Here is a 26,758-nt window from a genome sequence, read left to right on the forward strand (position 1 = left end):
TCACCATTCTTTGCAAGTGGTGGTGTACAAATGTGCTGGCCTCAGTTAAACGTTGTTGTTAATGTAACCACCTTATCACCACAGCAGTCTGGAGTCTTTCATTCCAGTAGCAATACGCCTGCTGCTGTCTTATCTCAGGAGCAGCTTAGCTAGCATGATTCTGTACATTAAAACCACTGTATCTTTCTTTAGCATATCAACATCGGTCCTGCACGTGGCTTGGCCTTCTGGTAGAAAGTTTCCAAAATCTGAAACCAAGCATTAGATTGATGCATATAAAGTTTGAGGGTAGACAGAGGGTTCAGCAGGGCTGTAGCCAGACTTGTGTAACCTGAAGTATCCCTCTGCCATGTCTTGACAAAGCCTTCCTATGAGTAGGATATGAGCAGGGTAGACCACTCACATCCTTTGGAAAGGTCATAAATGCAAAATAGCTAAGTAAAATAGGGCACTACATAAACCTCAGTCTCCCCACTGTCCACAGCATCCTTCCCTGCTGCAGAGAAAGCTGCATTGTCTTCAGAGGATTGTGCCCAGGTGGAGGTTACAGACCTGCACTTGTCCTGCAAGGCAGTGCATCTTACTTGGAAATCCATGTAATTTTCTTTCTTTGAAACAAGGGCTAAAAGCATAGCTCAAAAGACAAATCCTACTCTTCAAAACTTTAGGAGTGCAGAGTGTGTAGAGGATGCCTCAAGAAAAGTCAATTCGGCTGTGGTAAACCTGCAGTATATTACTATGTCAGCAGCTTTGTTGTTTTATACGCTGATAAAAGGTCTGTGGCAGGGAAATCTCAAAGTGTTTGTAGTAAAGAAAATTGCTGAGATCCATCTTTAATATACACAATAGGGAGTTTGTTGTCAGGCTGGCTGAGTCTAGAGCCCCAGTTTTGATTATAAGAGTTTTCACGCATGTTTTTACAGATAAGTGCATTTGCTAAGGCTTAAGAAAAAGTGGAAGTAAAACGAAAACCAATATCCTAGGTAATCCTGCCAGTTGATTAAACACATTTTAGTTTTATGATTGATTATGATCATGGGCATATATCTTTGGATATAATTTGCATCCACATCATTGGAGCGTGCTCCTGACTTCCAAGTTAAACATCTTAGAGAAGAGTTATGATTCCTGGTTAGTTTTTCAAGATATTTATCAAGTGTTCTTCTTCCACTCCTGAAAAATCTACAGGTGTTCACAAGAGGCTTTATTTGATTGGTGGGGCTTTATTTTAACTAAAGGAATTATGTGCATATCTATATCAGCACAGGACAAAGAGGCTATGTTCCACATGATTATAACTTGGTCCTCCTTTAAATGAGTACAGTATCTTGCTGTTGAGCAGCAGTATGTACATGAACAAGGGCTCAGACACACAGCACATCAGCTGATTTGTGGTAATCCTGAAGACAAAGGGCCAAGTTAACCCAAACCATCTCACATTGACTACAGGCCCACATCCTCAAGGAGGTCAATGCTTGTGGATGAGTGGAGCTCCACTGACTCCTTAGGCTGCATTTAGCACATTTTCATGCCTGAAACCTTAGGGAAAGTGTAGGGTGGGTCTTACCTGAACTGGATTTGATCATTATCTACACCAAGATACTCTTAAATGTATTTACATCTGGTTTAGGGGTTTTCTCTGCACTGCCACAGTGCCATAAAGGGGACCAGGTATATGAAGAGCCATTCTGCCCTGTCCCCAAGCTTTAAAGTTTTCTGACTCCTTCCAGTTACTTCCTTTAGGCTCCTTGCCTAAAGGAACTAACACCATTACTATTGCCTGTCCTACTAGTACTCCTTTAAAAGGATTGTTCAGTGCACAGTAATTGACTGCCTTTGCAGGAGACACATCTATAAGGAGCCTTTTCCACAGTGCAAAGCAGTGCTCTGTCTAGACCCTGCTTTTGGGTCTTTAAAGCAGAGAGGTGTGTCATCCCTGGGAGATGCTCCCTGGAGACAACCAATTTTGTGTGAAATTCTGCAGCTCCGATACTATTTGAGGTAAACCCAGCAAGAGGAAAGGGAAAAGACTTGATTGTGCCATTATTCACAACTTTCAGTTGCAGAAGCACTATTTGCATACCATGAAGAAGGCTGTCCAAGTGTTTACCCAGACAGAATCTGGCTTCCCAGTTAGATGAACTTTTGGGGAGTGTTTATGCTGAAATTATATAATGTTTGGGCTGCAGTTGTAGGAGAGAGAATTAGAAGCCTCAAGATATTGCTTCCCAAACTGTATCCCTAATCCTGCTTAGTTTGTTCCCTGGAAAATACAAACTTGAAAAATATTTGCTCTTTTTGACAGAGTGGTGCTCGAATCAATATTTCGGAAGGCTCCTGTCCGGAGAGAATTGTGACAATAACAGGCCCAACAGATGCAATTTTTAAAGCTTTTTCTATGATTGCACTAAAATTTGAAGAGGTAAGGAAATAAAATAAGGCGTTTTTTGTCTCTTCAAGTTGAAATACAAATACCGTTTGAATTTCCTCATGTTTGCTTTAATGTTAAATATTATTTGTTTAATGTTCTATTTAATAGCAGTGAAAGTGGCTGTATTTTTATAAATGCTTTTGGCAGCAATGCTGAAGAAAAATAATGGGTCAATTTGCAAGCTGTTTGATCATTTCTTTTGCTTTTTGGAGGCTTCAGGGAAAAGCAATTGCTTCTAGTAATGTGCACTAATGGTAGGAAAAATGTCTTGGAAAATTTCTTGTCCCATTGTGGGTTTGATTTGAAAAGAATAATTGCTTAAATTTTAGTTCTGTTTTTATATGATTCCATTTGGTATTGATGTAAATTTTTATATATGTCAAAATGAATAAGGAACTCATCTAAATAGATTTATTTTATTTTAAAAACAAACTATATGATTACCAATTACCATATTTAAAGCTTAGCTTTTAAATTTAATTAAAATAGAGGCACTAAGAGTGAGGCAAGAGCTCGGTTTACTGTAGAAAAACTGATCTGTGCAGATACGTACCTAAAGTGCTGGGATCTGCTCAACTGTCATGAAACAACTACAATTACATATGGTTGCCACTTTAAACTAGAGGGGTCTGAATCTCTTTTTTAAGGCTGCTTATTTCTCCAAGTCAGTGAGGTTATTAGCACTTGGAAATGCTAGCATTGATGGTAAATGGCAGTGTGTGCCTTTATTTACCCATGGTGATTGTTCACATTTAGAGCAACAGGACTATAAAAAACTTTGTAGGCCATAAGGTGCAGTTGTCTTCTACCAAAAGCGATGTGTCTTGCAACCTGCAACTTCACAGCATGACCAGTGTTTTCTGTTCCCTGATACTGGATCCGCAACATCACTTCTCAGAGAATTAGACACCTTTTCACTCCTCACCAGAATTTATTCATGAACAGTTTATGCAGCTTTGTTTCTGTGCCACCACTGGCCATTAGTTTAAATAATTCTTGCCTTTGCAACCCTGAGGATTCCCCTCTTAGACTAATTTTTAGAAAATGGTTTTATCCCCTCACATCCTTTCTTTTGCAGGGTAGGTGAGCCAAGCTCAGTCTTTCAGAGGATGCATTTTCTACCGCTCTCGTGACTTTAGTAATCCCTTTCTAGCTTTTTGTTTATGTTAATCTTGGTCAGGTTGCAAATGAAGTTCCAAAAAGGCTTATTTAATGGCTCTAACAGTCCCCTGTCCTAGTTAACATGTTCCTATCACTGCTGGAAATGCCTCACTTCCTATTAGTGTAATGTTTTGCACACAGCCATGCTGTGCCTTGTGGGTATACCCAGCTCCTGCTCAGGTGTTCTCAGTGGGAATCTCTTCAGTCTCAGCCAACATTCCTGTCAGCCCCCAGACAAATGCCACATATTTCATACTGCAAATGTTAATCTGGTTTATATTGCTCCAGTCCCACATGGGTTTTCAGACCTTCTGTATGATGCACCAGTCTTCCAACATGTACTATGCAACAAAATCAGAGTACTTTAACATTTTATAAAAATGCTAATTTTTTTTCCATAGCAGTTATTGAGATAACGATTTTGAGGTTGAATCCTGCAGAATCACACAAATAATTCTGCCCAGCCCAATTTTAAAACCACCTGTAGTCATCTTTTTTCTCAGCTTTATCTGCTACCCGTCTTGTACCGATCCTTTTTTCTTCTAAGCTTACGAAGCAGCTTTGTGTATGGTACCATATCCTCCAATCCACTGAGACCTGGAGAGAGCAGTCTCTCTGCCCTCTATACAAAAAACATGTTCTGTTTAGGGCCTTATCGTGAAAAATGCTGAGGGAATCATTAACAGTGACAATCTCTGGCAGTTCCCACCGAAATGAGTACCCTGTGGTACTCAATTTATGTATTTCTCATAAAAATATGGATGGCTGCACAGCATTGGATCCTCACCCCACCACCCAACACAGCATAGTCTTTGAAAGTGCTATAGCTAGCAATAGGCAAAGAAAGTTGAAGTTCAGGTATTTGACTGGATTTTATGCATATTTACCCTTGTAGATTTTAGTGGCTAATCTGGAGTCTTCATGTGGGTTTTAGCAAAGGAGTATAAGTGCAGGTACTGCCGTTATATATTCTGAAATATCTGTATTTAGTTTTAATATAGTTGACTTCTCATATACTTAGAAGAACAGGGGTAAGGAAATACATCTCATATAATCAGTTAAAGTTTCCTATAATTATTCCTGTCAATAAAATGAGGTAAATTTAACACTTTAGGGGCAAAATAAAGTACTGTTTCACAAATTACAAATGAGCTATCTACCAAATGTTATTTTTCATGCGTATCTTTTTGTTGGAAATGGTGCACTTTTGGCAAAGGTTAACTCTTCCTACTACAACTACAGTAAACCTTGTGCTGGTGGTTACCCAGTGTGGAGCCACCTCACAGACCATCCAAGAGCTGGCTCTGGTGTCTGCAGAGGAAATGTATGCAGTGCTGCAGAAAGTTAAGAGGTGAAAGATATGGTAATCCCCCCAGTTTGAAAGCCGACTGTTCTGTGAGACAATCTCCAGCCAGCCCTACCTGGGAGCCTGCAGTTCTGGAGGGGATGTTTTTCTGGTCCTTTGTTGTTTGTTGTGTTTTTAAGCAGGACCAACTCCTCAATGCCCTCCGCGCCTCCATGCTTAGATTTTGCTCTTTTTAAATAACAAGGAGAAAACAATGAGAATAGCAGCTTCCAATTTTTGTGAAGTGCTTTTGAAGGCGCTAAGTGTCGTGAAGACTTTGAGGTCAGGTCGCATGGTATGGAAGTGGAAGACATTATCAGGGTCGTGCTGGGTGGCTGAAGAGGGTTATTTAGTTACATCTGGATGATCGTGTGCCTCCACCTGACACAAACATGATATAGTGAGATGGCATCTTCCAGCTGAAAAATTGGCATGACTTAGGCTTTATTTCAGATACATGGGGGCTGCAAAATTCTGTTATCCCTCTCACTTTATTTGAGATTGCAATCTCTCACTGACACAGGCACTAAACAAAATGTGAGTTACTGGCTGACAGAGGAGTGATGTGGTATCTGTCTTGTGGCATGCAGCAATGCCTCATTCCCTTAGAGATTTTTTTCTTCTCTTATAAGCTAAGCAAGGTCACACCAAGTCATTTCTTGGATGGAATAATGCTGCCATCACAAATGTGGAGGTACCATAGGAATCAGTGTCACTGAGCTCCAACACCAGTTCAATGAGGCATGCAGAGTTGTTTTAAGTATTTTTTCTTTTTTCATTTTTTTTTTAATTAATTTGAGCTCCTGATCACACAGTATAGTCACTTTTTCACTTCTTGTTTTTAAACAAGTGGTAGTCTTGATAAGTAAGAATGTAGGGAATCACATCAGTTTTGTCTGCTGGAACTCTTGTTGCATCATGAATGAGTTAAATGAACTGCATGTTTTCTGTCATTAGTGTCCTAACTTTTAGGTAGCATTTCTGTGAAGGATATAATAGCTGTGCCATGCCACCTCACAGATGGATGGCATGGTCTTTTCAGCTCACAGCTAGTGTTAGTAAACCACATTAGAGAGTCTCATAACTTCTTGGACAGGCATCATGCAGCTCGTGGCTCTTTTTGTGATCCTAAGTGTTCTCAACAGCATCTCATCAATCAGTGGGAACATAAGCTTTATTTTTTCTCTGTGCTGAAGACTGTAGAGGGATTGGTTTGTCTTGCCTAGAAGGTTTTCAACAAACAAAATAGAACAATGTACACCTTGCAACAAATAGCATATTGAAATGCTCATGAGAACTTATAGGTCTCATAAGCATCAAATAATGAGATACAGGAATATAGGACACATTACGTGGATACAGGTAATTGGTGTTCTGCTGATCTCCTATGGTTATATAGCTGAGATGGAAGATTTTAGAAAATGTGTAGGACTACAAATGCTTGTGGGTCTGCTACAAAAGAGAAATTAAACTGGGGAGGGTAGGGTGGGAAGCGGAGGAGGGCAGCAAAATATTTATCATTACAATCAGATTTTCTCTGCTTCAGACTATTCACAGATTCTTTGTCGTTCCCTTTTTTAACCTTTGTTCTTTGTATTGAATCTGACAGGAAATCACCTGAAAAGTAGAAACATATCATATAGTATATATGTTCTAATTGAGATGGTAGAAAAGAGACCAAATTGGGGTTGGGTAGGCCTGTGAACTCAAAAGCCTCTGTCTTTTCCATCTGCTTTGAGTAGCCTAATGACAAATACCACCTCCCCCTCCTAGCATTGCCTCAGAGACTGTCCTCGGGTCCCAAAGTGTGGACCTGCAGTGGCAGACAGCAGGAGGGTTCCTCTGGCACAAGCTGCTTGTGTGCTTCGTGCTTAAGGCATATGGCCAGCCGAGCCAGCAGCTTTAATTGAAACAGAAACAAACTGCAGTCTCCCCAGGTCTCCAAAAACAGCCCAGGCTTTTGCTCTGAGCCCTTCAGTGCTTACCAGGAATGACAAATCCTCTGCTAATCCTCACTGACGTTGTGATTACAGGACATAAACGCTTCAATGACAAACAGCACAGTGACAAGCAAACCGCCTGTAACACTGCGGCTCGTCGTCCCAGCAAGTCAGTGTGGATCCCTTATAGGAAAAGGAGGTTCCAAAATCAAAGAAATCAGGGAGGTAAGTCTTGAGATGTCTGCTGTGGACACTGGCTAGCGTGATATCTTGCCAGCCTTGTGCCTCATCCACTGCACTTTGCTCATCACACAGACATAAGCATGTTCTGAGTGAAAAGCCTGGAAAAGCCTTGCTCTGGGGGAAGCAGAGCTGTACGCTTGTACTTTCCTTGGGGGTAAGACCGTGTGTGAAATAAACAACAGCTTTACAACACATTAGCCTTTGATGCAAGTCATACAGCAAAGTGACAGATTAGTGACAGAAATGCTTGTCAAGATTTTCTTCAGGCACAGCCCCTTCCCCACCAGTACTCAGGGGATTCCAAGTCAGAGTGTTAGTTACCACCCTTGCGACCAGAGAAAGGCCCAAGTAGCATTTTACTTTCATGCTCCTTTCCTGTTTCTCCCTAATGTCGCTGTGTTACAGGTGACCTGATTTCATGTATTCCAAACATACACTGATTGTTTTTAATCCTGACTTTTATCTAAAGGTATCACTCAGTGTGCTGCACTAGCAGCCACTTTTTCATCTAACCAAGAAGGCAGAAAATTACCATACGGTGCCAGGTTTAATTCTTCCATCCATGACTGTAACAACATAGCACATGCCAAATCAAGGATCCAGTGTTTGCAATTAGTCAAACAAGGAGATTAGGTACATGCTCAGTTATGCAGAGAAAATCTGAATAGGACATTTCAGAATGGATTTTTCTTCTGGAGACAGTGACGACAGTATTCTTTTTAAATATGTTTTCATTCCAACATGGGATGAGGTGTTGAGTAACAAAATAACATGCTGATCAGTTTTTTTTTTTTGTTTGACTGTGTCAAAAGAAAAGCTCTTGACAGGCTCTACCAAACTGAAACTTCATTTTCTTTATCTTAAATGTAGCTTCAATACAGTAGGTTTTATTGAGCTTTTACATTTCATTTTGTCCTGGGTTCAGCAGTAGCAGTCATTTTTCTCTTTCTTAGTAGCTGCTGCAGTGCTGTGTTTTTGACTTTCAGCCTGGGAACAGCGCTGATAACACCGATGTTTTTAGTTGCTGCTCAGTAATGTTTAGTCTGACCAAGGACTTTCTGAGTCTCGTGCTCTGCCAGGGAGGAGGGGAAGCCGGGAGGAAGCAGAGACAGGACACCTGACCCAAACTAGCCAAAGAGGTATTCCATACCACAGCACGCCATGCCCACTATACAAACTGGGGGCAGTTACCTGGAAGGGCTAGATCACTGTTCAGGTACAGCTGGGTATCGGTTGGTGGGTGTTGAGCAGTTGTATTCTCTTCCCTTGTTATTTCCCTTATCATTATTATTATTGGCGGTAGCAGCAGTGGTTTGTGTTATACCTTAGTTACTGGAGTGTTCTTATCTCAGCCTGTGGGAGTTACATTCTTTTGATTCTCCTCCCCATCCCTCTGGGAGCAGGGGTGGGGTGGGGGTGAAGAAGGTGGGAAGTGAGTGAGCAGCTACATGGTTCTTAGTTACTGGCTGGGCTTAAACCACAACATAAAAAAAAAAGCATACAGAAAAGTTACCAGATGATTTTCTATCAAAGAATATTCAATCAGGTGTCAAGAAGGAGTGAAAAATGCTTTGATCAAAATTATATGAGTGGCATTTGCTATGAAATACTAGTTTATGGCAGCCTTGGAAGGAAAGGTGATTATAGAGGATGGTTAGGGGTCTCATCCTTGTTGACTTTCAAGTTCATCCAAATTATTTCATTTGGATTCACATTTGATTTCCCTGGGAGTTTTTTTTAACAAGATTCCCTCTGAAGGCTTATCTTCACCTTTCAGGATTTGGCCACTACTGAAAGGGCCTTTTCTCTCCTTGCCTGCAGGGAAGTAAAAGAAGCGTATAGTGCTTCCATTAGCTGACAGAGCTGCCAAAAGCTGTTCCAGAGTTTTTGTTGCCAAGTAAACATGTTGTTCCTCCATGTGCGTCTGACTTTGTAGGATGTGTTTATGAAAACGTGCACAGGTTGTCTGCTGTAAACTTGCAGAAAAACAACAAAGTGCCCTGCTGTTTGAAGGGGTCCCTGTGCTTACTGAGACCTGCAAGTAAAAAGCAGTTACAAATCAGATGGCTTTTTTCTTGGAATGCCCTTACTTTATTTTTCATCAAAGAGTCCAGGAGCTGTGCTTCTTAGTAGTTGTCATGGTTTAACCCCAGCTGGGAACTCATCACCACGCACTTGTTCACACCCCACCTTCCCAGGGGGATGGGGAGGAGAATTGGAAAGAAGGTAAAACCTGTGGGTTGAGATACGAACAGTTTGATAATTAAGATAAGGTGCAATACAATACTACTAATAATAACAGCAGTGAAAAGGGAAAGAGAGAGAAACTAAAACAACAATAAAAAGCAGTGACGCACAATGCAATTGCTTCCCATCCACCGACTGATACCCAGCCTGGCCCCAAGCAGCAAAACAGCCCCTTCCAGCTAACTCCTTCCCTCTTCCCCAGTTTATATACTGGGTATGAAATTTTGTGGTATAGAATATCCCTTTGGCTAGTTTGAGTCAGCTGTCCTGGTTATGCTTCCTTAACTCTATCCCAGCCAAAACCAGCTTTTGAAATGTGGGGGGAAGGAGTCGCTTGATGACAGTTGAGGGGAAGAAAACATTATTTTTGTGGAGAAGGGTTTTCTATGACCCTTTTTCTTCTTTATTCCCCAAAAGCTTTGTCAGAGAACTTGTTATAGAAGGGAGAAGAACTTGTTTGTTGAAGTGCATTTCCTGGGCGAAAGGAAGGTGTACACTTTGCCTTTCACACAGGGCATTCCTGGCTCAGATTCTGAATGGCCACAGGACAGCTGGTCTTTGCAGGAGTTCATGTCAGGGTGAGTCAGCAAGCTTACCCAGAAGCTGATGCTCCATCCCTGGCAGGCAGCAGGCAAAGACAGGCTAAAGCCTTGCCGCTGGAGAAGGCAGAACTACTGTCAGAGCACATGGTAAGAGGTGACCTCAGCCATGAGGCATGATTTCTCTTGGTCCTCCAGATCTCTTAGGAGTCCAGAGGTCTGTCAGGCAGCAGAAATGCAGCTGATTTCTTAGTTGTGTTAAAATTGGAGCAGGCGTGAGTATGAGCTATGTGCTGGGAAGTGCTTAGCTCTTTGTTTTACAGCTGTTGATACTTTGGATTTTATGTATCAGTAACCTTATCCAGAGTACTGAGTGAGTGCTTTTTGGGACAGTTTTTAAAGGTGAGATTGCTCTGTTGGTCTGTGTACATTAAATAAATGACTGAAGGGATTATTCTGGTGAGCGTAGTTTCAGAAGCAATTACCTCCTAGTCTAGTACAAGGAAGTAGGCAGTGTCTGGCCAACAAGGTGTTTTGATAAGGCTAGGGTACCAGGAAGTCACACTGCACATTTTCATCAGCATAAGAGTAACAGACAAAATATTACTCATTTTCTCATTGCTGCCATATGACCAAAGTCAAAGAATAAACAAGATTGGCACTGGAAGCAAACGCATAAATGAGCGCAGTATTTGGCAGAGTATTTTATGCTAGATGTACTGATACCCAGAGCGGTGCTTTAAACAGCAGACACAAGCAAACAAAAAAAGAAAAAGGAGCATCCAGCTCGAGATGTGGTCTAATTTCATCATCATGCAACACACTGAGCAGCAGCTGCATGAGGGATGGTCTTTTGTGTTCAGTCATGTACCCAGGAGTAACGTGTAGGGTTGCAGAACTGTTTTCAAGATAAGCTTACAAAGAAAAGAAAAGCATGACTGATTGATCAAATTATGGTGAAATTCCAAAGCCTATTATAGAGCAAGGAATTGATATTCTGGCCTTAAACAGCACTAGTGAACAGAAGATGCAATCAGTAATTTAATCAGTCTTTGGAAAGAAGAATAACATGTGTTGTATGTAACCAGCAGGAAAACAAATTAACTCCTTGCCGTCTGACACAAAGTTGATGATTACTGAAAATACATTTTTTTTTTAAAGCCAAAAATAATTGCATTGCAGTAATAGTCAGGAGTATATTTTGTTTGGAATACATGAAAGTGCTAACTCAGTACGAAATGCCCAGGGTTTTCTCTATTGACGGAAAAGGTCTTCCAGGATGCTTGTGAAATACTGCCAGGGATTGTTTTGGCCTCATGTGTTTTTTTCTTTCTTTGGTTTTTGGGGTTGGTTTCTTTTGGTTAACTAAGATATATTAGTGACAAGGTCAAATTTTATAAAAAGAGAAAACAAAACTGGCTTATTTCTTCTTTGAGTTTGTTCATGAGCTAAAAGTTGATAATGTGCATCTATTTAATCAACTCTGTAATTTGGAAGTGCTTCTGTACCATCTTGAGATACAGCAGAGCATAAGACAGCCCCAGATTTCATCTAGAGACACAAGTCAGCCATCAGTGGATTAAAGAGCCATTTATCTGCAGTTTATTGGATTAGCAGGCCTTCTTTGGCTGTCAGCATTTTTTAACTTTTTTTTCTTTTTTTTTTTTTTTAATTGTTGAAAAGTTCTTGGGTTTACCTCTTCCATGTATTAGTCAGCATTGCAGCTGTCTGTCTTTGAGAGGGTTAAAAGACTTGCCATGAAATCCAGGTCACAGTTTGATTCATTAGCAGCTACTGGGGACTAATCTTCTTAAGATGGGAGTGTTTGCAAATTGCCTTGAACAGACAAATCCATGTCCTGCCAGACCCCAATTACCCTGTCTGGGCATGAGTTGACATACACGCGTTATCACGTATCCAGCAAATAAAAGATTAAAAGTTTAGAGGTGCATCCCCTCCATCACATCACACTTTGGAGGGGTACTGTTGCCTGCCCGATGGTGACGCTCTCTGTGCTTTGTCTCTGCTCAAGTCCACAGGAGCACAGGTGCAGGTCGCAGGGGACATGTTGCCGAACTCAACAGAGCGTGCAGTGACTATCTCAGGCACTCCTGATGCCATTATCCAGTGTGTGAAACAAATATGCGTGGTTATGCTGGAGGTAAGTGAGCGCTTGGTGTATCACCTCTCGCATGGAGATGCTCAAACACATTACTAATGTTCAATTGCCCTGGGCTCCCCAGTGCTGCTGCCTGCCCTTCCCGTACCAGGGATTTCAAGAGGACTCTGTTAGACTGTGCCCTTCCTGCTGTTTGAGATCCTCTCGCAGGAGGGTTTAGAAATCAAAGACCAGGGCTGTTAAACAATAAACTTACTCCAGCATGGAGCTGCAGCCCATTCTAAGAGAAAAGCAGAATTATTCTGATGCAGAACAGGGCAGAAAACAACTAGGTCTAGTTTTAAATAGAAATAATTCCGACTAATGTCATTTAAGGGTTTTTTCTTCCTTTGGGTCAGGTTATTGCATAAGGCCAGGAGACTTCATTTTGACTGCAATTTTTTAGCAATTAGATTAAATGATACAGTATTAATTTTTATAAAAATCTGGGCATTTTAATCCTTGCTGAAAATGCCCATAATTTCATACAAGTACGAAAGTACATTTCTCACCTGATGAAGTTGAATGGGAATTAGAAAAAAAAAATTAAGCAAATCAAAATTAAATATCTTGACCCAATAACCATAATTTTTGAGAAGGAGCTTGAAACATCTCTGCTCTTATCACACTTTCTGCTGGAAAATTTTCTGTGTTTTCTTTGCTTGGGCTGGGTTTTTTACCTAAATCTAGTCAAGGGCTGTCTCATGATGATCTCTGATACCCTACTGTTATGTTACTCTTTAAAGAGTGGAGAGACAGTGGAGTGTTTGGAACAGCACTGCAGCTATTGACTGTTCAGAAGTATGCAATGCATCAAAATGACAGACAGCCTTTGCATCAAAATGTCATACAGCCTAATGCAAATAAAAGCACAAAAACTAATAAATCCTTAGTGTTTTATTGGGGAAAAGTGACTCTTGCTTCAGTTTTTGCTAAACTACTGTGATGAAGGATATAAAAATGCAGGAGAGCACAAAGGTAATAAGAAATAATTTTGGTTTGTTAGACATGTAGTACATGATGGCGATAGTTACCAGCTTTGTGAATACAGAGTGTAGTCTGCTGTCCAAGTTCCTTGAGTTTCTCGAGAGGAGCCACTTCTCAAAAGTAGAGAGATGTAGTCCAGTTTTCCCACAGGTAGAGCCACTTGTTAAATAACCAGTTTTGACATAAGAAGTACCTTATTTTACCATTAGGCAAATCACAGGCAGCACTAAGACAACACTGGCTTAACTACAGTTTGCTGCTTCAAATGTTTAACAGAATGAATGTGCTCAAATTTGCAGCATGTAGTTAAATTGACAACAAACACTTTCATTGACATGAAATAGCTCATTATATAATACTAGCTAATGGAGGTGATATTGTTACCTTTAGTTGTAGCTAATGCATTGAAATCAGGGCACCATTCTGCTAGGTGTTGCACAGACAGTTTGAAGCCTTTTTTACACACACGTGCTCCTGCTTTGTTTATGAGGAGGAAGTTAGCCTTGGTCAGGGGTTTTCCCTTTGGGTCCTTGTCTTGGGCTACAGGGAAAAACTCTTTTTCATGTTTACAAAGACCATGCTTAGTGCTTCTGATGAAGCCAGGAAGGTTTCTCTCCAACCTGCCAGCTCAATCATATGAAAGGCAGGATGAGGCTGGTCATTGAATTGGTAAGACAAGAAACCTTGAACTGTATCAGTGTAGGGAAGATCGATAAGCAGGAGATGTGCTCTGTGTTAACAAAGAAAACAGGGCAGACTCTTCCAGACCGTCGACAAAGTTCATAATTGTGCCCATGTTTCCCGAAATGCCTTGATATGCTTAATAAATAAGCCATCATAGCTTCATCTGATGATGGAAGTAATGAAGCCACAAGTGCCAGCACTGCCTGTTTTGTCTGTGCAGTTTGGACCTTGGCTCTTCCCCTCGAAGCCCAGACAAGTGGCTTCTGGCTTGCTTTTAGGCTGATGGGGTGGAGGGCAGTGTTGAGTGGGCAGGGTTAGCTGCATGCCTGTGGTCTGAGGTGACCAAGATAAGGAGTGATTTTTTTAATACGAGCTCTGTTTCATTCTGCATTTTGACTGCTCTGTGTTTTTGTCTGCAGTCCCCACCCAAAGGTGCCACCATCCCCTACCGTCCCAAACCTGCCTCTGCACCTATCATTTTTGCAGGTGGCCAGGTAAGAGCAGACACCATTTTGGCTTCAGCTGGAAACCACACCGTCTTGGCCCAACCTCAGCCAGCGCCTGTTAGTTTTCAACTTTTACTCTTTCTTGCCTGGTATAGTATTGATGTGCTTTGTTTACTCTGTGTGCTTGCCATTTGCAGGAAAGGAGAACACTGCATTGCAAACTTGACATAAAATTGTGCTGACTGGTATTTTACCAAGATTTAAAATTAGCTTCTCTAATTAAGAAAAGTTTGGCCTTCTTTGAATCGAGATGTGTCCAAATCAGATGCTCCCTGAGTTGGACAAAACTGCTTATTGTAGGGGTTGGTTTTTTCACCCTTAATTTGCACCTCCACTAACTGTATAAGCAATGTTGTCACTTTTCAGAGATGATCAAGCAGCAGGGTACCTCTGCTCATGAAAGGCGTAATTTTTCTCTCATAGCTTTCATATTTTTTAGGACCGAATAGTGCTCTTTGCCATAAAAAGTCACGCACACAATTTTTGCTGCTCATAGTCCCCCAAGAGCAAGTAGCAATGGGGTTCTGAGGTGACAGGAACTGCATACATGCAAGTGTAGACCTTCCCAACCACAGTGTGCAACACACACAAGAACGGCATTCCTGTTTCTGTTTTATATTATGAAGTTTTGCTGATTAACCCTTCATCTTAAGCTGTATCAGTCAGGGTAAGGAAAGTCCTGCACATCTCAGGCATATGCCAAAGCACCATTGCTTCTGACAGGCCCTTGTAAATGAGCTTCCTCTGAATTTTGTCTCTGAGTTTATCTCCTATTCTGTAATTACGTGTTGTGAAGTATATCCGGATATTTGTAATCTGGATGTAGTAGCTTTCAGTATCTGGTGTTTAAGCCTACCACTCTCAGCTGTTTCCAGAACAAGAAATCTGTCTCCTTAGTGACTCAAGTTGAATTGAAATGTAAAATAATTTGCCAGAAATTGGTTTATGACTAAAAGTTCAGAATAATTCACTCCATATATATGTTTACACTGCAGTGCTTTCCTTTAAGAAGTGTGTGTATATATTCAGCAGCCTACGTTACCAGTATTGTAATTGCCACTACCTTCAAAGACATCTCTGTATATGATTACTCAGAAGTATTGAAACTGTTTGCTAGAGTGCTCTGAGCAGTTGGTATAAATAATGGAAAGTGTCCTATTTTAAGGTCTAATAGTTCTTGTCATCTTCAGTTTTCTCAGTTAAAACAGTGTTCTCACTTTCCTAACACAACCTTCTTGATGTGGGAAAGAGTGTAAGAGACAGACACTTCCTGTATGCTTTGAATTTTTGTGTGCTCTGACTAAGCACACGTTTTAAAGAAAATGATTGAGATGTGTTTGGACATCAGTATGGGAAGACACTTTAACCAGGTTTCATAAGTGGACAGGGATGCTGAAAATAGAATTTTACCAGCAGTGTTAATTCCATCCAAGCTTTTGGTTCAATTCTAAAGTACATCATGGCTATCTTGAAAGGGTTTGGGTTGTTTAATGCTTGCATATCAAGGAACACTAGCAAATTTCTAGTTTTCCTTAACAATATGGGCTTCTTTCGCTTGAAGTGTTGCTTTTAATTCTCTTGTGCTTCTTTGATACTGTATTAAATGGTGGAACTAAAATGGAGCTGAACACTGTCCTGTCCTGCTCTGCCCCTTACCAGTATTTAGCATATGCAGTGGTTAAAGGAAAACAGTAAATAAATCCAGCACTCCTACCTGATGGAAACAAATGGGAAGTTTCTACCAACTGTGCTACATTACTGTTTAGATGGGTACTCACAGGGTACAATGTTGCTTTATGTCTCATAGTAGTTTTATGGTTTAAATTGAGGAAGATCTGTAGCCCAGGTCGTTCCTGCTGTTACTAATGTCAGTACATCAGTAAGAGAGTTGCCCTTGGCATTGATGGAAGCAGACCTGTAGCTCATGTCCTTAGTGAAACATTACAGTGTGGATGTCTCGGTAGTCTCTACCAGGCTACTTGTACTTAATATGCCTTAGCTACAGAAGGGCACAGTTCCTCTGCCAAGTGGTAAAGCAGTCCAAGATAATTTTTCTCAACCTAAATCAATCAAATGACTTTTTGAGAGCCTTAAGAAATGAAGAGGGTTTTTTGCCTTTTTTTTAACTGGGAAAGAAAATTCAAGACCCATCTTGTCCATGCTGCTTTTATGGTTTTCACTGACAACCAAAAAAAGAGCTGAGCACTGAATGTTCATTTTTGTTACTTCTCCAGTTTGTTTGCTTCCTTGTATATGCATACATGGAAGAGAGAGGAATGATGAGAAAAGGGGTGCCTTCTATTAGATTCACTAGTGATTTTTGGGGGGTGGCTTCTTGCTGTGTTGCAAGCCACTGCTTGAGAAGCACCCATGTCATAGAGTTGTAAAATGGTTTGAGTTGGAAAGACCTTAAGGTTATCTAGTTCCAGCCCCCTGCCATAGGCAGGGACACCTTCCACTAGACCAAGCTCTCAAAGCCACATCCAGCCTGGCCTTGAGCACTGCCAGGGATGGGGCAGCCGCAGCTTCCCTGGGCAGAGATATCAAAGACGTTCTCTCAGCTGGGTTTGAAGTAAAGCCAGGATGAGAAAGGAGACTTGTGATCCAGCATAGAGGCTCAGAGACAAAACCCACTGTTTGCTCATGGACCTACGCCCTGCTTTAGCACTATTTCCATCTATAACTTTCCTGAGGCTGCTCTTGTGCTTGGCTTTGCACAGAGCCTCCACTCAGCAAAGCAGTGTAACACCTCCTTGAGGTTGTCCTCATTTGTAAAACACTTAAACACATGCTTTGCTTCCTTGAATATGTGCTTGCTTAAGACCCATTGACACCAGCGATCACCTGGTTTGGTGGTGGACTGGAACCTTTTCTTGTCACATGTGTTTGGCCATGAGCATCCCCTTATGCCCGGTGACACACACTTCTGCCTGAAAACTGCTCATGTGCGTAATGTTTGCAGGATTGCAGCCTTGCTTTGTGACTAATTTAAAAACTAAATTAAATGTTTCTTCTCGAGAAGGGAAATTCTGCTGCAGAAATATGCATCAAGCAGTTGAGGCATTAAAGTTTTAATATCTGAACTCCATTAAATGAATTGTTTTATCATTTGCAAGGATTCATTACTGTCTAAGAGGCCTTTTGTCAAATAAGCACTTTGCAAACTAAGCTAATCAGCTCTGTTCCCATTTATAATTCTCCCACTACAAATATTTATACGTTATAATTTGTCCTTCTGCTTTCCTGCCTGTCTAAGCACAAGCACATTAAACATTTTCTGACATGCCATTCCTTTCAGAAAAGCCCTACAGGATATAATTGAAAATTACAAACTCTCTATAGTTGTTCTTTTGTAGGCCATTACAGAGCCAGCAGGAGAGATGAAGGGCTGTGCTAACTGGTGCCATGCATGACAGAAACTATAGCCCCTGTACTGCTCTTGTGCAGAGAGGTTGGATTTGGAGAGAGGATATTTGGCTTCTTGTGGGGTATAAGACCACCACTGTGGGGGTCTCCCTCATGCCCCTATCCCCAAAGAGGCATGCTGGCCTCATACCCAGGCACTGCAGGACAGGCTGCCATCCCGCATGAGTGCTCACTGTGGGATGCACCGGGGCACATGTTTGCTGGCACTTGGCACCTATGGCTGTCCTAGCCAGGTGAGGTAGCCCAGAGCTAGCTGGCATGTGTCCCTGCACACAGCAGTCAGAAGCTGGATGGCAGGGCAGGCATCCCCCTGGCAGGTTTGCCCCATCCTTGCTTCTCCCCTTGCTGCATCAGCATCTCCCTGTGCACGCATCGGTGGCACTTGGTGAATGGGGCAGCAAGGAGGGGAAGTGGCCATCCCCATACTCCTCAATCCCTGAAGCGTCCCTAGCTCTGCTTCTGGCAGATGGAGCTGGAGGTGAGAGAGGTCCTAAGGACCAAGGTCATCTTGCAGTAGCACTTGGCATCCCCTGCTTGCAAGGGATGCGCAGGCAGCCTGGCAGAGACCTTTCTGTAGTGCCAAGTGTCATCAAGCAGCACAAGACAATTAAGATTCACTCAGCACTGAGAGCGAAGTGGGTGGTATTTGCCTGGGGAGCCAGGAGGAGGTTTTCTGATGAGAGTGGGAACACTGCTTGTCCCTCCTGACTGACCTGTGTCTTAACTGTGCTTGTTGTTTTCAGGCATTCACGATTCAGGGGCAGTATGCCATCCCTCATCCAGACGTGAGTCCAGCACATGTAAATTACTCCCTTTTTGTTCCTCTTCCTCTTATTTGTTCTGGGCAACATTTGCTTTCTACAGTTAGCAATAAAGACATGGCCTAAGGGCACCCTTCCTGAATTACATACTCTCTAGCAAAGTGTTAGCTCAGCTGCATCTCTTACCTTGTGTAATAATTGGTAGAAAGTACAATGGCCCAGGAACAAATGACAGATATCTTGGTCTTTTTTGCATGTGATATATTTGAGTTCTTTTAATATGTAATTCTACAATTATTAGTTTATATTAACAATAGCCATTACATGTAATAACAGTAGAGATGTCATTTATAACCAGTTTGGGTTTTATTTTTTCTCAACAGTAGATTAGACTGAATGTTTAAACTTTTTTTTCAATATAATTTTAATTAATCCAGTTTTAGAACATGTAAGATGGTTTCTCTGCTCTGAAATAATTCCATTTGATTGGTTAGTTCTAATTTCCCATCCTGCCCTGCAGTTGACCAAGCTTCACCAGTTGGCTATGCAGCATCCCCCCTTTACTCCCCTTGGGCAGACCACCCCTGGTTTCCCTGGTACGTACCCATGACCCCCTGGGGATGTCCTTCTTCTTAACAGCTTTGTTTCCCGTGGTCATTACATCATTTTAATTATAAATGTGGTCAATGACCAGCAATCCTTCTGTTTTCGCACATTAATCTCTCTTCTTCCCTCCCGTACCTCTTTTACAGTTCCTTTCATCATTACTAAAACGTGCTCTGTCTGTTACGTTTCTTAATCAAAGCCGCTTCATTTGTGCCATTGGCTAAAAGCCCTGAGTTTCTTTTCTTCAGTCCTTGTAAAGTTATTATGGACCATGCAGTATGTACCAGTTGATCCTGAGTGAAGCACCTGGGTCTGCATCTTCTCAAATTTCCAGTTCAGTGACATGGTGTAGAAAGAAGCAAACAAAGGAAAACAGTATGGAATTGTGGTGAAGAAATACTGATTAAAGAAATTACAGCACACTGAAACTCATTTCCTTGTAGACAGCATCTGTAATCATCACTGTTGGCAAAAGCACCTACTACATGTGCATATATAGCTACAAAATGCAATGGAAGTTTAGTTAAATTAAGGACTGCAGGTTTGGTCCGTCCTTATTAAAGCTGGAGCTGAATTCTTGATTCAAGAGTGAGAAGTCAGTTAACCCTGCAATAGATCTTTTTACTGTACTTCGCTACATACATGCTTGGCATCTAAATCTTCACAAAACAGAAGTACATATGTACTGGTACATGCTTTGTATGGCAAATAACATTTTATCGCATATATCAAATTCCGTGAGTAACTTCATTGGATTGTATTTAATGTAAAATAAGCGTATGAAACCCTTAATTGAATGTAAATGTAAGTAAAATGTAGGCAAGTCCCTTTTTTGTCAGAGTACTTGTTTCCCATCTTTTCTGGTTGGAAATTAGTCTTTTGGGTATGTCTTTACAGATAATAATGATGCCAGTGACAATAATAACAATAATAATAATAGTAATACACCCAAAAAAGAGAAAATTAGACAAGGAGACAAAAGATCCAAAATATACTTTCATTTCTTCATGATGTATGGGATAAAATACCTACAAGTAATACTAAATTGCCTTTCCTAGCTTTATGTTTTCCTTATTCTTGTCATTAACCTGCTGCTCCTTTATCTTTTCCTGCTTATATTTGTGAGATGTACGTTTGTGTAACATTACTGTGTGTTAGAGCAGTAATCACATATTTCCTGAACATTTTCCTTTTGTCTACCCAATTTACAAACAAATGTATGCAGCTTGGAGTATTTCGCTGCTTAGAGTATTCTGTACACTTCCCTTGAAAAATTCCCCTTCCCAACACTCCTTCAGCAACTAATCCCACATATAATTCCCAATTTTTCCTAGGTTAACTTCCTCATCCTTCATTTATTATTATTTTCTTTTTCGTATCTATGTATTTTGTTCTATTAATTGTTCATCTGACTTTCATTTTTGGTATTCTGGAACTCCTGGTAGACAGGTGCAATTTCAGCAATTCATGAGTTTATCAATTGATGTGTTTACAGCAAGCTTCAGAGACTGTTTTTAGGGGAAACCCTTTGTTTTCTAGTAGCTTTTTATGACCCTGTGGAATCTCATGTGACATTTGTTGCTTTGGTGGGTTGAAGGTTAACTAAAATAAGACTCATTTAAAATGAGTGCAGCCCTCTGAGTTTTGCATCTGTTGCTTTCTTTTCTGTTTCACTAGCAGTTCTGTTTTTCTTTGCTCCTCTCTTTTTTTTCTTCCCTTCTTTCTGTATGTTTCTTCCTTTAAAATATCATTTGTTGTGTCTTGCCCTTCTTGCAAACTGGCGTAACATTTTCCCTCTGTCCCCTGAATAGGACTGGATGCCACTACTCCAACCAGTTCCCATGAGCTTACTATTCCCAATGATGTAAGTGGACCAATAGTCAGTATCGCTTTCTCTTCTCTCGCTCCTCTGCCACCGGGAGGGGAAACCTCTCATCTTTGGCTGTATATAATATGATTATTATGGTCCCCAGAATAAACTGTACGGCATTTAGCCTGTTGGGGAGGGGATATTAGGGGTCAGTGAAATGCTGGATAGGGCAGCAGAAGTGACTGTACCAATGTCATGTCAGGTATGCAGCACTGCTGGTTTAGTTCTGTGGTGATGCTTCACTGGCTTTGTTAAAAGTCTGGCTGCCCCTGCTTACAGTGGTCTTAGATGAGTTATCAAAATCCATCTCTCAGGCAGCACTAACATGGGTGGTCTGAGCAGAAGGGCTAAAGGTGGCGTACAAATGTGCAGCCTCGTGTGCTGTGTGTTGGTCTTCTGTGCCAAGAGGTGCAGAGCCTGCACCACAATAGCTTGTGCTGTGACAGTCTCTGCTGCACCCTGTGCTTGTCTGAGACAGCAGTTTTCCTGAGGAAAAAAGCTTATTTGCTTACAGAAATGTGCACAATAAGGGGTTTATTTGAAAAATGGGCTGAAAACATTTGTGCTCCAGCGACTCTGACTGGCTGTGATCGACAAACCCAGTCTCCATGAGCAAAATATGATGCTGAATCTTAAAACAGGTACTCAAAATGCCCAACTGATGTCATATAAAAATGGCTCCCTGTTTTATTCACTTTCATTCCAAGGGGGGGTGGGGGGGGAGGACTCAGCTTTCATTACAAATGAGTCAATTGAAAAATGGAAGATTTCCCCTCCAGTAAAAAAAGCTTCCAAGCATGAACAGGATCACAAATAACAATTATATTACTGAAGAGGTGCTTACAATGTTGTGTAAGCCTTATTAAACTCAGTGGCAATGATTTACAGTAAGAAAAAGACACAGAATAACAGAAAAGCAAAGGTGTGAGTGCTGTGACTTCGTAAGGTTTCTGTTACTTAAAAGGTGCCCTGCTGATTTATCGGTACCTGCTTCACAATCCAATTTACTCTATGTTGAGAATTTTATGGGAGCACCCTATTTATCCTTACAGTGCAAGTTTTTTAATCTCACTTTCAGGAAGATGTTGTTCTTGCCATCACTGATATAAATCCAAGGTCACTCTTCTGACTTCACTTCTTTCAGGGTTTATAGCAGTGAAAGAGAAAGCTGGCCTTGTGTCCTGTAGTGTAGTAGAAAATTAAAAACCCCATCAGTTTCTCATCCAGGAGGTATGAAATGCCCTGGCTCAGCATCTGTAAAGCAAACACACATCCATGCATTGTTTCTAATAGAAGGTTTTACTGGCTGTGCAGTGTGTGTCTTGTGGTTGTTGCTAAAGAAGCAAAACCAAGGCCAAAATGTTGTTCAGGTTAGAAACAGCCTCCAGGGGCTCTACAGGTGATAAAAGGGAGTTCTGATGTTTCTGTGATGTCAAGGCGTGTATTACATGACCAAAAGGCTTTAGTACTGCCCACTTGCACTGCGTGCATGCATGTGTGTGCACCCAGTGCTGCAGTGCTGGCTTAGAGGGAAGAAAGGGCTCTCATCTCCTGCCGGGCATCAGAGGCTGCTTGGGAATTTTGCAGTTTCCCTGCGTGTCTCCCTGAGGCATCCACTCTGCCTGTGGCCCGGGCTGTCAGCAGTGCCCTGCCGGCCTATCCTTAGGCTGCAGCAGCAAGAGGGTACCATCCCTGGGGTCTGCCAGCATCACTGTGCATACCAGTGTCCTGCAGCCCCGTCACCGCTGCAGCAGTGCCAAAAATGAGGAGATGAGGGAAACAGAGCAACATGAGGCAAAGAAGCAGAGTAAGAAGGTGCCAGCACCTGTGTTTCATGTGTGCATAGATGCTGTGCATAGAGGGAGGTCAGGATGGGAGAGGCAACAGCACTTGTGCAGCAAAGCCTGCATGGGTAGTTTTGACTTCGCTTTCCTGATAAGCCTATAGTCCCGGTTTTGATAGATGGGCAGGCAGTGTGGTATGGTGATTATTTATCTAGTTGAAACTAAAGGAGGCTGCCCTGTGGCTGCCCAAGCTCCAGAGATCCCCACTGCTGCATTAAGTCCGCTGCTTTTCTTATATGTGCTTATGAGTGCAAAAGTCCAGCACGAAGAAGAGCATGAGACTTGCAAGTATCTACATGTTCTGCAGCTATCAGAGATGTTAGGTATATATACATGTGCTACACTTATTTTTTTAAACCAAACTAATGATAAACATGTAAAGTCAAAGCCTCAGGAAGAATCTGATGGAGCAAAAGAAGATATAAAGAGGGTAAGGAGCTCAGACTTTAGCCCACTCTACAGGAAGGAGATATTCATAGCCATTGCAATTTGCATAGCTTCCCAGTAAAGTTTTCCTTACTCTCTGTCATTAAAGGCAGTGACAGATTTTTTTTGTTCTTAGTAATTCCTGTAACAACATCATCTTGCTGTCTTCATACAGTATGCTGATAACGGCAAGTAACCTATTGCTCAATAACAAAGAGATACTGGAGAACAAAAGATGCATTTTTTAGAAAGTTATTTTCCACATGCTAAAAGCTGAGGCTTCCTCTCCAAATAATGCGTTCAGAAGGTTTGCCTTTGTGGGTTTTCTCATAACTTCTGGGTATCTCTAAAAAGATAACAGAGAGGATGTTTTCTCCAGGTCCCTCTCAGAAGTCACTTTGATCTTTATCTGGTATTACTTTTTCCTCAGCAAAACCTGTTATAGGGGCATTTAGTTGCCTTTCTTTCCTTGCTGAGATCTTGTCTGGCCTTCCACTGCTGCCTAGGTTACACAAGGTGCGTTTCACATAAATCCCAGAATAAAATAGCATTAACAGTTGGCGGGTCCTTAAGGGAACAGGAAGGATGGTGCCCCTGAGTGTAGCTGATTGGGCACAGATGGCAGATATCTTAAGACTTCATGGTCCAGTCCCCCCAAATGCCCACTGAGAATAAATGAACAAATCAATAATGAAAAAAGTCTGTTCCATTAAAAATTATCCTTATTTTGCATATGTGTGGGAGAGACAGGCAGAGGTGAGTGACAGGAAAACAGCTTCCCCCTCAGAAAGCACCAAGAGCATTTTAAGAAAGCTATAAATCTGTTTAGTACTCCAAAGAAACAGAAATGACAATCCATCTGAGTTGGACATGGCATACTGAAGAACTGCCTTTATTTCCCCAGGGAGCCGGGAGTACTTCCCTGTAAATAACAGAGGAGGACCCACATATGCAGAGTGTGCTTGGAGCAGCCCACAGTGAAATCTAGCATCAGCTCCACCAGATAATCCAGGAGATCTGTGTATCACTGCCTCTTCCACCAGCTGTCACTTGAGCTCCCATCTTTGCAGATCCCAGATCCATAGCCTGCAGTGATGAGAATCAGCCTTTAAGGAGAACATAAGGGCAGCGTCTGACCCTATCTGTGGCTTGCAGCAAGGCCACTCACCACATAGACCATGCAGGAGAAGTGCACCTTAACCTCCCTGCAGCCCTCTTCCAGAGAAGTCCTGAGAATAAATGCCCTGCTTTTGTAAAACTAAGCTGCTGGCTAAGTGCCCCCCAGCTCAGAAACTTCCCAGCCATTGGAGAGGGGGTAAGATTAGGCAAAGCCTTAATAATCCACACAGGATGTGCTGGGAGAGGCCCTGCAGTAGTTCAAGTCGAAGCACTTCTACTGAAGGCAAGGGATCTGTGGATTCAACCTCAACAAATTTACCTTACTACTCAGAGCCTCCCATGTAACAGAGACCTAATGCACAGAGCAAAAATACAGAATTAACCATATTCTGTCAGTGAAGAATGTTTAAGGACATATCTCATTTAAAAAAATATAATAATTTTATATGTCTGCACATGGCCTGATTTTTGTCCCCCCTTAATCTAAGAGAACGGCATTTGATTCATTAAGCAGACTTTTTCAGATGAGTTCAAGAATCAGTAGACTTAATATCCATGAGAAACAAAGTGATTCCATTTGTGTGACAAGACACTACTTAGCATTAAAAGTAGTTACCCACCAGAGCCACCTCTCACTTGAGGGAGCAGGATGGGACATACAAATCTGCAGAGTCATTTTGGGTACAAAGCAAGTAATAGAAAGGCTCATTTCTGAGCATGTTTTCCCAGTTTTCTATCTGCATTCTTGCAAGGCCTGTGAAATTATTGTAGTCCAAATTTTGCATTATCCTGGCAAGGAAAGTGAAGTTTATTATTGTTGTTACTGGTTTTAAGAGGCACAGTATTGAAGCATCTCTTTGCAGGCACCGCAGTAAGTCTGTAAAGAGCTGTAATCATACCCAGCGTTTCTTCCCTTACCTGGAACTGAGAAAGCCTATGTCTTTATGAAAAGCAATTGAAGATTCTTCTTCATGTCGAGCATCTGCTTACTCAACTAATGCAAAGGCTTTGCCAAAGCCAATGGACTTGTGCTGAGTTGGCAGCGGGGAGCCAAGGGGAACCACATGTACCTATGGACAAGTATGGTCAACCTCTCTGCTCCTGACAGCAGATACCAACCTGCACAGGCTACTTCTTTGGCCCTTTTTACCAACAGTACATTCATTATAAGGAAGGAATCTGATTATTTTACTAGTAGTTAAAATGAAAGTGAGCTCCGTGCCACTTCCTGTGACAAGCAATACTCTGCAGCATGGTACTTGGATAATAAAGCCTAAAACTCTGGTTGCTCCCAGTGCAGCACAGACATAATGCAGAGAGGATCAAGCCAGGAGGAAATATCTAAAAGAAAGCTGTTACTATTAGGCTCTGTTAGTGACTTTACCATTATGTGGAAAATATACATATATTTAGCATTTGTGTTATGGTAAAGAAAGAAAAATTGAAGAGAGGGACCTGAACCAGAGATAGCTTACTGGGAGAGACTACGAGCAGCAAGAGTTTGAGATGGAACAGATCACGGTAGACCATTATAGAATCGTAGAATGGTTTGGGTTGGAAGGGACCTTAAAAATCATCCACTTCCAACCCCCTGCCGTGGGCAGGGATGCCTTCTACTAGAGCATAACGGCAGAGGTACAAGCTGCTGCTCAGGTAGTCTGTAAGGCTTAGGTGAGAATTTGGGATACCAGTGGAAACTTAGTTTTATACCTCACATTGTTTCTGTCTTTTTTTTTTGTAGGCATGCACTGCTGCCATAGTCAGAGTATTAAAATATATATATACATATACATACACGTATTCTGTTTGTGTGTTTGTACATATGTGCATATTATAATAGTATACATATATATATATAATATGTATTATACTACAGTGCATAGTAGCCTTGGTGTAGTCCATAGTAGGTTTGGCTCCTGTCTTACATGGGGCAGCTTTATCACTTGTTTTCCTCGTGATTCACTCTGTGTGTGAGAGTGAGGCTCACTTATGTTGAGCAAGCAGGTAAGCATCAAAAATAATGCAGCACCTGAAGTCCTTGAAAACAGCTCTATGTTTGCTGCCTTCCACATTCCCTAACTTGGTCTGCCTGGAGCTGGGGAAAGCAGCAAACCCATGTCTGTGAAACACAGAGCATTACATGCAAGGTAGCAACTTTCAGAGTCTGGGGAAGCTTGCTTTTGTGGGACTGAATTGCACATAGCCTGCTGAATCATGTGAAATGGCCAGATACAGAACAACGTTAGGAACGGGGGGCAGCTGGTGGCATTAGAAAGGGCAGTCTTGAAGAGATACGTGTTTGGATGCAACTTAACATAGCTTCATCTCAGTACAAGGCAGGACAGGTGTTTTTATGTAAAACCAAATGTCTGTGGCCTGATTGGGCAAAACTTTGTAGATGAAAACATAGTTCAAGAACTTCCATCAGCCCTTCAGCATTCAGATACTACACACATTTCAGTGTA

At 41.6% G+C, this 26,758-nt stretch overlaps 1 protein-coding gene across 23 annotated transcripts in view; it reads left to right on the forward strand.

The window, feature by feature from the left end:
- LOC133207434 (poly(rC)-binding protein 3-like) overlaps positions 1–26,758 on the forward strand; it is a 496,208-nt gene that overhangs the window by 449,388 nt on the left and 20,062 nt on the right. For 13 of the 23 annotated variants that reach the window (XM_061344326.1, XM_061344331.1, XM_061344328.1 and 10 more), the window contains 7 exons: positions 2,306–2,422; positions 6,971–7,102; positions 11,939–12,067; positions 14,155–14,298; positions 18,411–18,467; positions 18,949–19,024; positions 20,846–20,898. In XM_061344326.1, the coding sequence (XP_061200310.1) occupies positions 2,306–2,422; positions 6,971–7,102; positions 11,939–12,067; positions 14,155–14,298; positions 18,411–18,467; positions 18,949–19,024; positions 20,846–20,898 (708 nt within the window). The remainder of the gene's footprint in view (positions 1–2,305; positions 2,423–6,970; positions 7,103–11,938; positions 12,068–14,154; positions 14,299–18,410; positions 18,468–18,948; positions 19,025–20,845; positions 20,899–26,758) is intronic. The other 10 variants (XM_061344335.1, XM_061344345.1, XM_061344347.1 and 7 more) reach the window with 7 other exon arrangements.

This window comes from Neopsephotus bourkii, unplaced genomic scaffold (genome assembly GCF_033783945.1).
Source record: "Neopsephotus bourkii isolate Nb327-2 ecotype Australia unplaced genomic scaffold, CSIRO-AGI_Nbou_v1 NB_207, whole genome shotgun sequence".
Taxonomy (NCBI): Eukaryota; Metazoa; Chordata; class Aves; order Psittaciformes; family Psittacidae; genus Neopsephotus; species Neopsephotus bourkii.